Here is a 15,496-nt window from a genome sequence, read left to right as displayed (position 1 = left end):
CTATTCTGTTCATGCTGACAACGTTCTTGTTTCCAAAGCAAGTTGAAAGCATGCGGCAACATTTCCATAATGCGACCAGCAAGGGTGATACTTTGCGTCTTGCAAGCATGTTTCATAGAAATACCAAGGAGCACATGAAGTATAGTAGACATGCCAACATCATCAATTCAAAACCGACGCTGACGGCAGCACCTAAGAACGTCTTTATGACAGCCAAAGGCATGGCGTGCTGTTTACAATCTTGCTGCTCAGCGGCCTGGAATGTTCATGAAGCCGTACGACAAAATAGGGCGCACAAATTATCGCCGCGCTATTTAACGTGTTTGGCGACCCTGCGCATGTGAAGCGACTTGGCGCTGTGAAGCGCTTCCTCGAGCGATTCCGTTATGTGCAGTAGGTTGGAAGGATCCGTCTGCAGAACCACTTCTTTGGTTTCCTCGCCATCAGGGCGCTTCAGTTGAAACTTGAACGTAACGAGAGGCGAGACGTGCGATTTCAGGCAGCGGCTGGCGACTTCCGCTTCTAGACGCCACTCGAGGCGCGAGAAGCTCCAGTAGGGAATAGACTTGTTGGAGAGGAGCTTGCGCAAGCCCTTTTCGTTCTCGACGTGATACTTGACGAGCTCTTCGCAGACGGGTTCGGGAAAGTTGAGCAGCAGCAGCGATTCCCGGAAGTGTTGCTCGTTCAACTTCAGCTTTGCGGCTTGGCTGAGAAGGTGCGAAAGGCCCTCGACGGCACCCTGCACGACATCGTCCTCGACTTGGAGCTTCTGAGCGGCAGAGTGGTACACCTTCGGGTTCACGCCGCGCACAAGAAACTCCTTGGCGATCTTGCAAAACTCCAACGCAACGGGCTCGTCCACGTTTCCGATGAACTGGAGATGTTGCTTGTGATCGTCGTCCAGGATAAGCAACATGGTCAATCGCTGCTTCCTTTGCTTTCGGCTACAGGCACGCAACTGATTCAAACGAAGAGTTTGAGAGCACTACCGGCACCACTGCTAAAGGCACAGGCATCGGTTGTCTGCACCAGCTATCGATGGCAAACGTGAAAACGCCCTCCTCTAGCATTTATGTAGTGGATTGGATTGGATTGACAGATAACATTAGCAAAGGCAGCAAAGGAAGACAGCACATTTTTTGTTCTAGGTGGCGCAGCAGCTCTTCTGCTTCCGCGCATGCTCATTGGTCTAAAGTTGCCCGTTGTGTGTGCGGTACTACGGTGTTGGTGGTGTTGAGTAGTGCGTTATCTCGGGCGTTGAAATAAACAAAAGTTTATTTGAATCAGGCTTGACATCAGAAGTGATGATGGAACGCATGTGCAGCTCCTGCGTCTTGTCGGAAACGCTACAACGTCGGTCTCCGAGTAGTATGTGACGTGAATTGTTTGTGCGGAGGGTGGTTGCCATGTTAGGGCCACCTGCAGTGCAGCGGTGGCAGCCGCTTGACTGCGATTACTCTTCGGTGTTTAGCTGTGCTGTCTCGACCATGACGGATTAAGCACGGATCGTTCACTTGCGAGACAGCATGTCTTGCTGCGGCGCGAGGGCGTTAGTCTTGGCCACCTGCATCATACAGCTCGTAAGTAGATCACCGCAGTCGTCTAATCGTCTCGATGCGGTGTTATGAATCTATGCATGAGTCTTTTAAATGAAGCACCGTACGTTGCCGGTGCCACTTGACCATGCTGTGTCACACCCCAAAGTGGTCTCGCGGCGTTGGTGCATAATGATCGAAATTCTCTTTGTACAGATCGCAACATTCCAACGCCAAGTCTTCGACTTCTTGGGGTATATGTGGGCCCCGATCCTGGGAAATTTTTTCCAGATTATATTTGTCATCTTTGGTTTTTTCGGGACCTACCATTATCGGCCCAGATATGTAGTCGCTGTAAGTAACCATGTATCTCCTGAACCTAGATCCGCACTAGCGGTACACCAACGACGACTGCTGGCTATCACAGTATGCGTCGACATGTACATGTATTGCTTTTTTGTTTCAGTATATTATATGGACGCTCCTGTGGATCGGTTGGAATGTCTTCGTGATATGCCTGTACATGGAAGTTGGCATCCTAAGCAGGGTGAGGCTAGCGCGTCGTTGCAGATCTCCTCCTTGCTTTGCTTATCTCACAACTCGCTTCTTGCCACCAGCAAACGTTACAGTAGCCCCTTAGGTTATTTCCAGGATATTTTTTTACATATGCAGTTGCAGTGCTTGCCATAAAGACCACACATGATGTAAGTGTTTTGAGAATCAGAAAAGTAACGTCTACCGCGGTAAAGCTAAAGAAAAGACCGCGAAAGTTATTCCAACTCTGCCGAAGAAAAAAAAGATCCTTATCTGGGGTTCCAGACCAGGATGACTGACTGCCTGTTTAGGACAGTTGCTGTACCTAATAATCAAGTCAGGATGCTGGCAGTTTCAAGCTTAAAAACACTATCCTCGTGTTGAAAACTGATGTTTATTTAAAGGCTAAAGCAGTAACCACTTGGTGAACTTGGCGAGTGATGCAACAAGTGTAGCTCTATAGGTTCAGTGTTTGAGCAGTGTGGGCAAAGTACGGTTGAGGGGCTCTAATCTGTGTGAGTTGGTCCAGTCGGTTTAGTTTTACAGCAGGTAAAGCAATCCAGAAGGAATTTTGTTTAGGATAGCTGGCCCCCTGATGTAACAGAGAGGGGGGGGGCATTCCGTTTAGTACATCTCTGAAAAAAAAATGTTTTATGAATGGTCAAGTTGTCGAGCTGGGGGTGGCCTGAATCATGTCCTCCTTTCTTTGCCAGCAGGATTCCAGCATCCTGAACATTGGCACGGGGAGTCGTAGCTGGTGGGAAGCAAACGGCTTTGGCTGTGATGCTGTGTTCAACTACAGCTCCTCTGATGACATCTTGGCAGTCACGAAGCCAGTGTCCGTGAACGGATGCCTCCTTCAGTACTACTACATAGAGTGCATCCAGGCTGGGGTCCAGTGTCTACTAGCAGTGAGTGGTCCACATTCTTACTCTGAGCGGATATGCGGCAACGCTTGCAGGGCCTGAAGTTTGGGTGTAACTCGATAAGAGCTGGGCGGTATGTCTCCCCACACGATCGCTGAGGCTGCTTTTCTTCACCCATACAAAAATATCTATAACTGCGCAAGTTTTGCCGGGGTGCCAGCCAGGCAGATTGTGTAAGCCTTTAGGAAAAAATTGTATTTGTGATTTGAATTTCAATATACTTTTGTACATATTTTCTGCACCTTATTGTCACCATTTCTAGGGGTACTGCCAAGGAGATGGGCAGTCAGCTGTGTCAAGAAAACAAACCCATCGACTCCACAGATCACAAATGACGGGGGGGTCGCCGTCAGATGTGCGGCTTTCACTGACAGGAGCAGAGAGAATGAGGCAGAGCCATGAATCCAAAAAGAAGCAATGAGAGAAATATATTTCGACAAGCGAAGTATGGTACAGGCACAAGAACGTAAAACATAGGAGAGAGGTGACTCAAAATAGTACAAATGCGAGAGAGTCAAACGTTCCCTAAATGATGCAAACGAGGCGTTAACAGTGAATCTTGCAAAGTAAGGGAGTTAACTAAAACACAAACAGTTCAATGCATATGTAAGACACGGAAGTCCCTTGATATTCACCGACCAGGCCGATGACGCACTGCTGTCTCGGAGGTGAAGTTGGCTGCGTGGGAAGAGTTGCTTCGGTGTAGGCTAGGCTGCCTGGAAATGAACACGGAGACTCGGGAACCCGGGAGCATGTTGGAGTCTTCAAAGGCGCAAGTCGCCAATGACGGTGCATGCATGGACAAAAGCCACCGTCGCATCACACCGGCCACAGTGGCTCAGTGGCTAAGGTGTTGCGCTGCTGAGCACGAGGTCGCGGGTTCGATTCCCAGCCGCGGCGGCCGCTTTTCTGATGGAGGCGAAAAGCAAAAACGCCCGTGTGTACGAGATTTCGGTGCACGTTAAAGATCCCCAGGTGGTCAAAATTAATCCGGAGCCCTCCACTACGGCGCGCCTCATTGCCTGCGTTGCATCGGCGCATTAAACTCCACAATCGATCAGTCAAACCGTCGCATCACGACATTCCAACGAGACTGCTTGGTCTTGGCATGGGCAGGCTTTTAATACCGACACTAACGGGGAAGAATAAAAACAACACACAAAACATTCGCTGCAGCCGGGCTGCCTGTCTTCCCTCTTTCCCCCTTCTCGAATTGTCCGTCGCCTAACACAGTGAAAGTTACACTGCCTGTGAAAGAGAAGGATCGAATTTTCTTGTGGCCGCATAGCGTAGCGGGGATTGTTTTGTCACTTGCCGGCGTGTGGGCGCTCCGTCATACATAAATGCGCAGTTTTCTTTCTTTTTCTCGCGGTGGAAGCTGAATGATGAGTTATAGCGTCCCCCTGGAATTGCAATATTCTCGATACCTCTGGGGGAATAAAAAGGGTAATCTGGAATGAGTCAAGCGACTGTACAACAATGTTAGATGGTTAGATGCTGTACACGTGAGTTTGACACTTGTGTAGTTTGCATGAGCCAGGTGTACGAAGTGCATGTAAAAAATTTTGTGCAGGTTCTTGCTGTCTTGGATGTGTTGCCAACACACTGCAAATCAATAGTTATTGCCATCGCTGTCATTATCTTCACCATCCACATCGTTAATTGTAGGGATCATCAGCCTTACTTTTCAGTTTGAGAATCCGACATTCGCATTGTGGCTTACAGAGCAGAGAGGTGGTTTATCACACCACACTAATTAAAGGCCTGTCATGTCTTCCCCTGTTGTAATTGGCAGTGACATTGTAGAATGTCATGATGGTGGGAATTGCGCTGGCCCTCTCTAGTTAGATTGAGTGAATTTGAACACAGGTGCCTTGTGCAGGCTACCTTTGCAATCCGCACAGCCTATAATTGGGACACTTGTAGTTCCAGCAAACAGGGCGCCCTATTTTATAACAGTGGCAGGGTGTGTGTGAAACTGTTGATCTGGCTGCTGCATTTGATATAAGCCGTGTGCCGTGAACAGAAAAACGAAAAGAGCAGGCTTAACAGTGTTGCTACAGTGGGGTTATGGGCGCTTCGAGCCGCAGTCTCAAGGGAAAACAAACCTGGGGCCATTGCCTGGCAGGATGCAAGGGCCATGCAGAGAGATTGGCTGTGCCTTTTGCAAATGCACTTGAAAACTGTGCTCCAACTATGCCTTGTGATAACCATACATGGTCTGTCGTGGCTGGTAGGAGGGGTTAGGGAGGAAGAGGTCGCCCCACTGATTTGTTATAACCCAAAAGTAATCCAGCCCTCAGTGATCTGAATAATCTCGACGACTGCTGACAGCTGTGTGAACTGAGCTGTGGACGTGTCTGAAGTGAAGAACAGTCAAGATGTACAGAGGATAGTGGCCAACAAACAAGCGAAGATTGTGCAGTTTTTCTCCATCTTAAGGCGGGATTCACCAATCTGGCATTTATTCGGACATTTTTTGTCAGTCCCGTGCTCTTGCTACAACAGCCAGTGTTGCTTTTGATGCCCCTTTGAAGAAGTAATTAAATTCCATTAGTGTTTTCTCTTTTTTTTTTGTGTTGTTACATTAAAGCACCTCTGAAAGTTTGTTTCTTGCGTCCTTTCTGGTGCATGTTGTTGCCAAATAGCCATGTTTGGCAGCTGAAAATTGCATTTGTACATTCATGTCCTACTTACAGTTTGTGGGCTTTGTTGGCGGATGTTACCTAATCTACCTCTACACTCAAGAAGATGATTCATGTGAGTCTAAGTTCTTCTAGATATTGTTTCCCTTCTTCAACCTTTTGCAGTTTGGCTTGGGTTTAAGTTCTGCAACACCACTGCTTGTTTTTGCCTGGAGTATAAAATCCTACGTCAATGTAACCTGACATGGTATATTTTTATTTTAATGAGAATAAAGGACTATCTGTGTATTTGAGTTCTTGATGTTAACCTTAGGGCTGGATCTTCAATAGCTTTAACCTGCTGCTGCTCATGGGTGAAATCTGAATGCAATTTTAGCAGCCAGATTAGCAACCTTTGCTTTCATCTTGTACATGCCAAGTGATTCGTGTGGCACATGTGATGCAAACTTTATGACTGCCGCAGGCTTCCACAAGCTTCAGTATCCAACGTTGTAGTTTTAAAAAAGTTGCTAATGCACACTTTTGTTAAGTGCAGCACGTTTTCGTTGGTGCCACTTTTACTCAACATGGCTTTGCATTAGCACTCGTAGCTTGGCAGCTCTGTGCAAGAAGAAGGATCGTTGGAAAATGAGCACCCTTCTCTCTCCCTGCTTTTCCAGTTGATTTCATTGGTGGCTTTGACTCTTACTCTGCGTACATAACCCCGCCAAAGCCGTGTCGCATGCAGCACACCATGTATGTATTTTCTTTCCTCCTTCTCTGCCCTCTTTCTCTGCTTGCCATGTTTTCTGCACAGGGCTGGGGCTCTGCCAAATGCCTTGTCCACACACTGCTCACTAACCCAGTTCGTCCCCTTTTTCCTTTATTGCTGGTATTACTTGTGTGTCGTACTGGCAGGCAAAATTTACGACCTTGCCGGCCATTCAGCATTAGTAATGGTAGCTGGCAATTGTGGTCGTGTGCTGTGGAACCAATTTATGTGTGCTTATGGTGCAGTTCCTTGCCACAAACAAATGCAGGAAGTACCAACTACTTCCAATAGTTGCCTACAAATGATCTCTATGCTGCTTGCTTGATGAATGGTCATCATTTGTCGGAAGACAACTAGTCGCCTTGCAAGATGCACTAGGGTAACACCAGAGTTATAAAGACTTGTTTGTGTTGGAATAGAAATTTATGTGTTAGCACCTCTATAATTTACATGCCTAGAGTTCTTACTTAGAACTTAGTACCTGTCAACAGCAGCATGTTTCTTTTTATTTTCTGGAAAACTTGATATTCGACAGTTTGTCGTTCTTTTTCGCCTCTTCTCCCCCATATAATTTTGCTTCAGTTGCTTCGGCAATGTGCCTAGTGCTAAATTTCACCTTTCATAATCATTTTTCAGTGCACACTTTTGTTGGTGCATTGAGCCTCGTGCTGACACTGGCAGTTCTATAATTTTAAATGAAAATAAAGAGTTGAGGTATCTCAACGAAGGGGTTATAAACTAATTGGGGCTTATTTGCAGCGAATAATCTCCCAACCATGCTCTGTTCAAAGTCCAATTTAGGCTGCTGCCTTGTGCAATTTCTTTCTGAAATTTCTGCTGAAGTCTGTGGCCTAAGTTTTTAAAAAGTATGTGCGTCTGTTACCAGTCCCACAGCATATAAGCCTGTGGTGTCTACTTCTGTGTTCAATGCAGCTTAAAAAAAGGAAGAAAGTGCCTTACTGCTGTATTGCTTATCCATCATTTTTTTAATCACTGTATCCAAGCTGACCTCCTCCCCTTGAAGTTGCTGTGATGGCCTGCATTTATGCACGTATCAGATGATTTGAAATCTTGAATGGGAAAACTTCTGTTGTGCATGACCTGAAGTTAGGGTTCTTAGAAACTTCTTGGTTTCCAACCAATTTTGAGGAAACTTCATGAGCTTGTTCAGTTTTTTTATCTGATTTACATATCCAATTAGTTTTCATGTGAGGTAATTAGTTTCCAATTTAATTAAAAATCTTCCTTGATTGTTCTTGAGAACGAGGAAAAAAACTATTTAAAAAAAATTACCAGCCAGGCATGAATATATACCAGAAGTTGCGGAGAAGGAAATGTGGGAAGCAGTTTTTTTGTTTTGCAATCATGTACAAGTTTGCATCAATTCTAAGTTCTGGGTTTGAAGTGGTCCTGCTAGCCAATTAAAAAATAATGCTAATTAAACAACTATTAAAAAACAAAATGCAAAATCTGCTTCCCTTATTGGATGATTTAAACATTCAGCTTCACAGTGCAAAAGAAATGATCGTCCTAGGTGCACTACATGCTGGGATGTACCTTTCGAGAATTTTCTATCACTGAGATACCACTCGTGGTTAAAAAGTGGGAATTGTGGAAAAATTGCCCCCAAGTACAGAATTTTTGCAGGAAAAACTGCAAACCAAGAGAAAAGTGATACTAAAAAAATTTTTGTCTTAAAGGCCCATGTGCCGATTGAAGAATGAAACATTTACATCCCGCGGAGTTATGCTGGTTATGCCAAACGCCGTCAGCATTGCGTGATGAGCTGTGTTGTATTCATGTTGCAAAAGCTCCCAAAAGGGAATGAATGCACTGTGGGAAATAACTCTGGAAACTGCATTTTTCCCCTTCTTCAAACGTTACGGTCACACATTTTCAATCGTGTGGCAAATAACCAGAGCTCTCGAATATTTATTATTATTTTTTTTAATCCTGAGTGACTTTTGAGTAGCGAGACGTATATCTTAGGATATGTGCCGCGTACTCACTCTTTGTCGACATTTGTTTCAGTTGCACGGAAAAGAAAAAGCAGCAAAAGAAAGCCGCTGAACAGCTTGCCTTATAGCATCGAGTTCCGAACAGACCCGCCTGCTACTGACGGCGGCTTAGCTGGGGGTGCCGGGCTGGGACGTGCCCCCATGACGCCGCGTCGCGTCAAGCGCCGTTCAACACGCTCCAAGCGTTCCGCGGGCCAGACCCAGTACCAGAACCCAGTGACGCGGCTCCTGGACCGGTCGCTGGACACGTCGAGCAACGACAGCTACGCCCACTTTGGCCACGCGGGCCAGTGCAACCCCGTCTACTTGGGCTCCCGCACCAGCCTCCACTCCCTGTACGGCAAGGCCAACCCAAACCTGAGCGGGCCTCTCAGAACGCCCCTGCACCACCAGGCGGGCGCCACGGGGCTGCCCCTTCCTGCGAGGAGCTCCACCAGGGGCCGCCACCAGCCCTACGTGGACAGCTCGGAGACGGTGATTTGAACGGGCAGGCACGCTTGCAGGAGGTGGCCGTGCACACGGCTGGGTCGAAGTCCTCCAGGGCCCTTCCTTCGGTTGTAACATGGCAATGTACTCGTGACCTTGCGCACTTTCCTTTGTATGGAGGCTGTCGGTGTTAGCATGATTGTAAGCTACCCATCCTATAATTGGTCCGTGGAAATGTTCCGAGAATTCACAGTTCATGTCTTTAAAGATGTTTTTGCAGTTTCCTCGAAATATTGCCTTTGCTTTGCGGCACTAAAGCCTCACGCCGTGATGAAATTGTATCTGCCCCTATTTCAGCTTTCTATTTTTTTGCCTTGGCATTTAATGCTAGGAAATGAACGCCCACCTTGATGGTATTTCTTCCTCTCCACGTCTTCAGGCAGCTGCATACAGTACTTAGCTGATCCAAATAATTAATCTATTTTCATCAACTATTGCATTTAGTAAGTGGAAAATCCAATTCTAGGTTTTATGAACATAGTCCTCTTATGCTGCTTTTTCTTTTTTTTCTTGCAGTCCTGCCTTTTATCATAACAGTTGTGTTCACAAACTTCAAACACTCAATTTTTATGATGTTGGAACTCCTAATGCATTAAAGCGTCACAATTTCACGTTAATTGAAAGGGCCAGGTTTTAGATACCTCTGTACATAGTGCTACCAGTAGCTTGTAAATAGAACCCTGTTCCTTGTTTTTACAAAGTCAGTCACGAGTCTGCCGCATCCCTTTGTGATGTAAATTCAGATTCCTTGTTCTACAATTTAGTGAATGGCTGTATGGTATGTCATATTTGTGGCAATTAGCAACTCATTGCATTGTTTGTGTATACAAACTGCTTGCCCTTTATAGGGTCATTTTGTGGGCATCTGAATTACTTCAGTTTTTAAAGTAGCAAGTGCTGACCATTTCTGCATTACCAGCGCAGCTAGTTCTTGTAATCTTGCTTGTATTTTCCCTTGTTGCCCATGGTCTGTGATGGTTCCTATTTGTCTTGTTTAGTAGCTATCTCACCATTAGTTGACATGGTTCTTGAGCTATGTACAATGCCCACGTAGTATTTCTATCGGCAGTGTATTCTGACAATAGCTTGACTGCCTCTGTATGATTGAGGATTTCAGTTTTCTTGGTCTTTTTTTTTTTTTCACTGTCCTGCCCCCCCCCCCCCATTTTTTTTCTTGTTCACAGGAATTGCTTTCATCTGTCTCCTTGAAACCAAAGATGGCTGTCTGCCATGTGTGTGTTTTGTTTGTCCTTAGTTCACCTCAGTGGTCTTGTAAATAGGCATATGTGGCCATTAGAATTTTTTTATGATTGTCTGTATTATTGTATTTTTTGTCATTGTTTTGTGAGACTGCTTTGTACTATACAATGGTTGTCTTATTATTTACACACTCGATGACTGCAACCAGCTTTTTAGGTGTCTGTACTGTGAGCTTAGCTGTATCCGGAAAATTAGTGCTGCCTCATGGAAAAGGATCGAAAAATGGTCTGTGGCATACTTTGCCTCCACATTTGGTCTGAACAGTAGACGGCAGGAGCATACTGTGTGTGCATTTCACTGATGTCTTAAAGAGATGCTGAACTTAATTTGTCAAACTTGCATTGGCTGGTTCATTGTGTAGTGAACACTTCTATTCTTGTGTTTCACTGTGGAGTGGAAGTATAGACCCTTAATTTGTTTGTAACGCTTAGAAGACAGCGGAACAACAACAACAAGAAAATACAAGGCGACCTTCTCAGCTGTTGCCTGAACTACTGCAGTGTTGAAAAACTAGTTTTCTATAAAGTTCCATGTCATGTCAGGCTACAGAATTTGTGTTTTCATGTATTTTATGTTGGACTTATTGTTCGTGTACAGTATATGCTGGTCTAACGTGGTCACCAATCCGTCAAATCTCCCCCTGCTGACCTGCTAGCGTGTCATCACAGCCAAGAAAAAGAAGGACGGTGCAAGGGGAATGGGACTTGTTTTTATCAAAAAACATTCAAAATCGGCTAAAAGAGCTGCGAATATGGCGTACACATGTTGAGCTCTAACCTTGCAGGGTATGTAAATACAATGCTTGTGACTATTCTCTGTGGCCCTTTAAAATGTGTGCAGTCCTGTGACAAATCACGGGACCACTGGACTTGCAAATTAAGCAGGCAAGGTCCCCCAAAGCCATGGCAGTGACATTACACTGAAGAGTTTTGTGGATCTGCTCGGGGTAAGTCAGTTTTATTTGGCACAGCTCACCAAACGAAATGCATCAACAATCGGCGTAAGAGGATACGTTTAGGGATACTGTGTGTTACTATCAGTGATGCTACGAGCCTAGTAAAGACTGCAGCAAAACGTGCGAACGTGTTTCGTTTGCCACTGTCAGTGTTTGCAATTTCAACATTAGTACTCTCGCATGCAAGCACAAGCCCCACCACTGGGGCTGCTATTATATAGTCCTCCTCTAGCACGTTGCATCTGTGGCACTACATTTATGTTTTTCGCTAACATTGCATCCCATTCCTGTAGGTTACAAACTTTATCCTGATGTTCGCTTGTGCCAACTGAGGGCACTACAGCCTCACTCCAACCAACCTTGATTCTCAGGCTATCTCATATGTCGTTTGGTAGTTGGCAGTGTCATCGATCATAAATAAAACACTGTTTGTTTGGTTAAAGCATGTATTTTTGCATGGATGTCTATAAAATTTTGTTTTTATTGTGCCATGTTTGGTTGTTGTGCTGCCCATTTTAAATGCACCTTGCTGTTTATGCCATACTCGTGCAGCCGCCGTAAGTGGCGTGAAAGCTGCATTCCATTTGCAACTGTGGAAACTTATTTATGTTAAGGTTTCTGTATTTTAAAGATGTGTACTTCAACGTCTCTGCGATGACAAACTGAAAGAAGACCCTCTGCCCCCATTAGTTGTTGCTCTTTGCATTGCTAACAAATTACATACCACCTTGTTTTTAAGAGCACTGTCACCGTTCAGACTCGGACTCGTGCATTGTCTGTGCACGGTATTGGCAGCCATAGTGCGGCAAGGGTAGTTCTGTGTTGGGAAGCCTGCAGAAAGTTTTTGAGCTTTGAACAAACAAATCGGTACTAGCTGTTGGGCAGCTATTGTACTATGCTTAAATTACCTACCAGAGCGCTTTTTTTTTTTTTCGTGTCACAACATCATGCCATGTTTGCAGTCCCCAGTAGTGTGTAGTGCATTGTAAAGTTTTGACCTTTATTTTTTTTTTCCTGGTTGTTATCATCAGAATTGTTATGTGCTTGTGTGTAAATAAATTTTAGTGCAGATGTAACATGGAAGGTTCCTGATGGAGGTATTCATTGACCACCACGCTTGTTGACAGGTGATGGTCTTTTGAGCAGGTATGATCACCCACCTAGTGTTTCTGGATGGTGGCTGCAGTTCTGCTATGATTAAAGGAAGCGTTGCTCAAGGATAAAAGCAGGCTACGGTACGTGGGAGATGTGCAAGTTCTGCCGGGGGCTATAGCTTCGTTGCTCAGCTTCCCACAGCAACCAGTGAGCCGTAGATAGTGCAGGGAGCTGCAATCGTGGCATTTGATAGGCAGAGAGCTTACAGAGGGAATGCTCTTTTTCCCATCCCAACGTTGTGGAGGTATTACTTGCTGCAAGAGTGTAGATGTGTAGTACTCGTAGCCACATGGCATTCTAGTGATCTCATGAGTGGTTCTGGCCTGACTAAAAGAATATTTGTACAAATGTCGGAGACAGTCCACTTTCATTATATGCGTAGTGAAGATTCCACAGAAGCTACATTTTTTATATTCAGCTTGTACACTTGTAGTTAAATATTGGCATTAAATTTTGTCAGTGTATGATTGTTCCCTATTCTAAACTTTATGCATATGAGTGGTACATCTTGAAACTGTGCTTTGTAGCTATGCCTCATTTGAAATGTGTGCAGTTTGGCTTGCAGTGCCGCCGTTTTTGTATTGCAGGTGGCCATCACTTGTTTCTTGTGCGAGAAGGTGTAGCCCTACTGAATTCCTTGCCTAAATGCTTGCTTGTGTGCGCTCAAACCTCGCACTTCGATTGCATTTCCCTGCCTGATGGGTGAGCACTGTACGTTTACAAGCCGCAAGGTTTGTAGCTGCATAGATGCTGTTAAACTGATAAGAATAACGATTGTGCTAATGAGTATTTATGATATATGTTTTGAAACCAAGCCCATTTCATGAGGTTATTAGTGCTGTTAATTTTATAACTGCATTGGGCTTTCTCCAAAAAATACAAAATACAATCAATTTTTTATATAGTTAAAGAAAACCACTCCAGATGGTTGTTAGTACTAACACATTTAAAACTATGTTGGGTTCACTAATAGGTACCGCCATATTCTTGTCGGGTTTGAAGTTCCCGAAAAAAATAATGTGCGATGCACTATTATGTAAACAGAAAATATTCATATTATGAAGTTAAGCAATCTTCAGATTAGTTTTGCCTTCCGAATAGACTGTGCACTAAAGGAATAAATACTTCATAAGCGCAGTCACTGTGCAAGGTTTAAGAGCTAACAAGCAAGCACTTTTAAGCACGGTTCAGTGCGTGAATTTTGTGAACCAACTGAAATCTTGTCAAGAAGTAGTTTTCTTACCTTCACACCATGGGCGTCGGCAAACCCTTTGCATTGCGAGGGGAGAGGGCTGGTAGAAGAAAGCATTTGTTGTGGTGTGTGGCTTGGTGGGGGCCCCCCTGCCGCCGCCCATGCTTAACACCCCCGTAGTGGGTTCGTAGTATGCTAGCTTAAAACGTGCCAGTACTACAGTTAGACGAGCGTAAACGTGTTGTGTTCACTGCCAGTTTGTAATGAAAACACCTTGTATAAATAAAAAAGTACTTTATTTTGCATAGCAGAGTCGACCTTTTATTTTTCAGGTAATTAGCGTCTCAAACACGCGAAGGCGCGGGTTTTGCAGCGCACAAATGGCGTTTTCAGAAACTTCCTACTACCTACTGCCGGAGCAGTAAGTGGTATCTTGGAATTGACATCGAATGTGTGCTAAGGCATTCAATTCCCTTGGGAAATTTTTCAAGGCGAAAATTGTTTTTTTAGTAGAAAAATTAACAAAGAAAAACGAAAGTGAGCCGTGTCTGTTGTCACTCGTCTCGCAGAGCAATTCGTCACTCCGGCTGGACAAAACAGCATAGTTTGTAAATAAATGTAGGCGAAAGACCTCGTATTTTTCAGTAGCGGAACGTACTGTGTCAAATGATATCGGACAATGCATCTCGCTATCTATCAGCCAGATGGCGCCGCGGATACATCAAGTGCGCGCGCGCATGCGCTGAGCACGAGCAGCTCGTGCTGCGCTATTTGACGTTTGGCTTGTTCGGTTTGCAGAGTGGCGCGCAGTGGCCCGCATTGCCTTTTCTTCGGTGTGTTCTTGCAGTTCGCACAGCTGCAGCTTGGCAGAGCGGCTCGTGCTTTAGCGGTACTTTATTTTCGCCTAATTCGAAGTTTGAACATGTCGCAGCAGGGAACTTTTAACGTCTCCCAGGTCCAGACTGTGCTCACCACACGGGTAAGTTTTCTGCTCATGTAGCGTCCAGCCTCGCAGTTTGAACAAGCGTGTGTGGTGTTCGTCTTGAAGCTATAACCCTGCCACTGCCCTTACGAACTGCACATGTGGCTAAAAATGTTTTACAAGAAACTAAGGAGGTTGTCACGACTCGCAACAGCGCATTCGGAGCCGCGAAGGTCGTGTGCATTGCGCAGCATAACAAAATGCAGGCACAGCGGCACATGTTGTAGATGCCAATTCGTATCTGCCGCGCTTGAAGAGTACTTTGTGGAAGGCCTTGTGTTGCATGGAGGAAATTTTTCTTCCTCCATGTTGTGTTGGCCGAGATGGCGTGACTGTGAAGAGTTAGTGGAGATCCTGCCGCCGTTACGTTTCCTGCATCGTTTCTGGCGCGAAGCGGCGAACGCGTCAGCTGAATCAAGATGGCGTCTGGTTTCTGAGTGGACGATCAAATAGGGCGGGAAGGCCACAACGCTGTGGTTTCGCATTACTCGAAAGCGTGCTCATTGGTGATTTTTTTTTTTTCCGCCGTGCGGTTCTAGGGGAAGCGTCAGGTGTGCGTGTGCAACCGACCTAAAGGGTACGTGATGTGCCAGACTTGCGGAACAACGGTGGTGAGCCGCGTCCACAAGCCGTGCGCGGAACACCCCGGCGTGACGCACCTGATGGACATGGAAGCCTGTCCCAAGTGTTTCTCCAGGAGTCTGCTGGAGAAGTGCCCAGAGCCTAAAGCCATCGACCGCCGTTGAGTTTAGGGCGAGTGGCAGGGGCTGCCGTCCGGCGTTGCTTCTGGTGTTTTTTTTAAAGGGGCTGTTCTTCACCCTAGCTTTTCTTGTGTTATTTTGAAAGGACGGTCCGCTACCTTAGCGGTGTTTTTTAAACTATGTATGGGCCGTGTTGCCCACGATCTTTGTACGCGCCCGGTTTTTTTTTTTTTGTTGTTCTTTGCTCTTTAAGTGTGGGCAAAACGGTGTGTCATGGTGACTCGTTTTTGTTCCTTTCACTGTCGCCGTTCATGAACCACGAAAGTAAATAAAGCGATAACATGGTGCAGCCTCGG

The 15,496-nt window shown here is 45.5% G+C and overlaps 2 protein-coding genes across 3 annotated transcripts; one reads left to right on the top strand and one right to left on the bottom strand.

Moving 5' to 3' along the window:
• Positions 1-185: 185 nt before the first annotated feature.
• On the bottom strand, positions 186-1,074 carry LOC144152297 (COMM domain-containing protein 2). The gene has a single exon (XM_077683546.1). It carries the CDS (start codon positions 914-916, stop codon positions 311-313), a length of 606 nt encoding a protein of 201 aa, XP_077539672.1. The 5' UTR covers positions 917-1,074; the 3' UTR covers positions 186-310.
• Positions 1,075-1,199: 125 nt separating this feature from the next.
• Positions 1,200-15,489, top strand: Nkain (Sodium/potassium-transporting ATPase subunit beta-1-interacting protein). 2 transcript variants are annotated; one of them, XM_077683542.1, is made up of 7 exons: positions 1,200-1,580; positions 1,752-1,889; positions 2,002-2,082; positions 2,783-2,980; positions 5,695-5,755; positions 8,423-14,436; positions 14,979-15,489. In XM_077683542.1, the coding sequence occupies exons 1-6, from the start codon at positions 1,527-1,529 to the stop codon at positions 8,890-8,892; spliced, it is 1,002 nt and encodes a 333-aa protein (XP_077539668.1). In that variant the 5' UTR covers positions 1,200-1,526; the 3' UTR covers positions 8,893-14,436; positions 14,979-15,489. The 2 variants fall into 2 exon arrangements, with proteins under 2 accessions (XP_077539668.1, XP_077539670.1); XM_077683544.1 differs by having other exon boundaries at positions 1,201-1,580; positions 2,786-2,980.
• Positions 15,490-15,496: the final 7 nt, after the last annotated feature.

Source organism: Haemaphysalis longicornis, unplaced genomic scaffold, assembly GCF_048455015.1.
Source record: "Haemaphysalis longicornis isolate Haplotype H1 unplaced genomic scaffold, Haemaphysalis longicornis Haplotype H1 scaffold_9, whole genome shotgun sequence".
In the NCBI taxonomy this organism is placed as follows: Eukaryota; Metazoa; Arthropoda; class Arachnida; order Ixodida; family Ixodidae; genus Haemaphysalis; species Haemaphysalis longicornis.
Note: the sequence above shows the minus strand (reverse complement) of the source record. Positions and strands in the feature narration are given on the sequence as shown.

Coding starts and splice junctions, on each gene's coding strand:
- LOC144152297 (XM_077683546.1), bottom strand. CDS start 916: ATGTTGCTTATCCTGGACGACGATCACAAGCAACATCTCCAGTTCATC.
- Nkain (XM_077683542.1), top strand. CDS start 1,527: ATGTCTTGCTGCGGCGCGAGGGCGTTAGTCTTGGCCACCTGCATCATA. Junction 1,890..2,001: donor GGCCCAGATATGTAGTCGCT/GTAAGTAACCAT, acceptor TTTTTGTTTCAG/TATATTATATGGACGCTCCT. Junction 2,083..2,782: donor AAGTTGGCATCCTAAGCAGG/GTGAGGCTAGCG, acceptor TTTCTTTGCCAG/CAGGATTCCAGCATCCTGAA.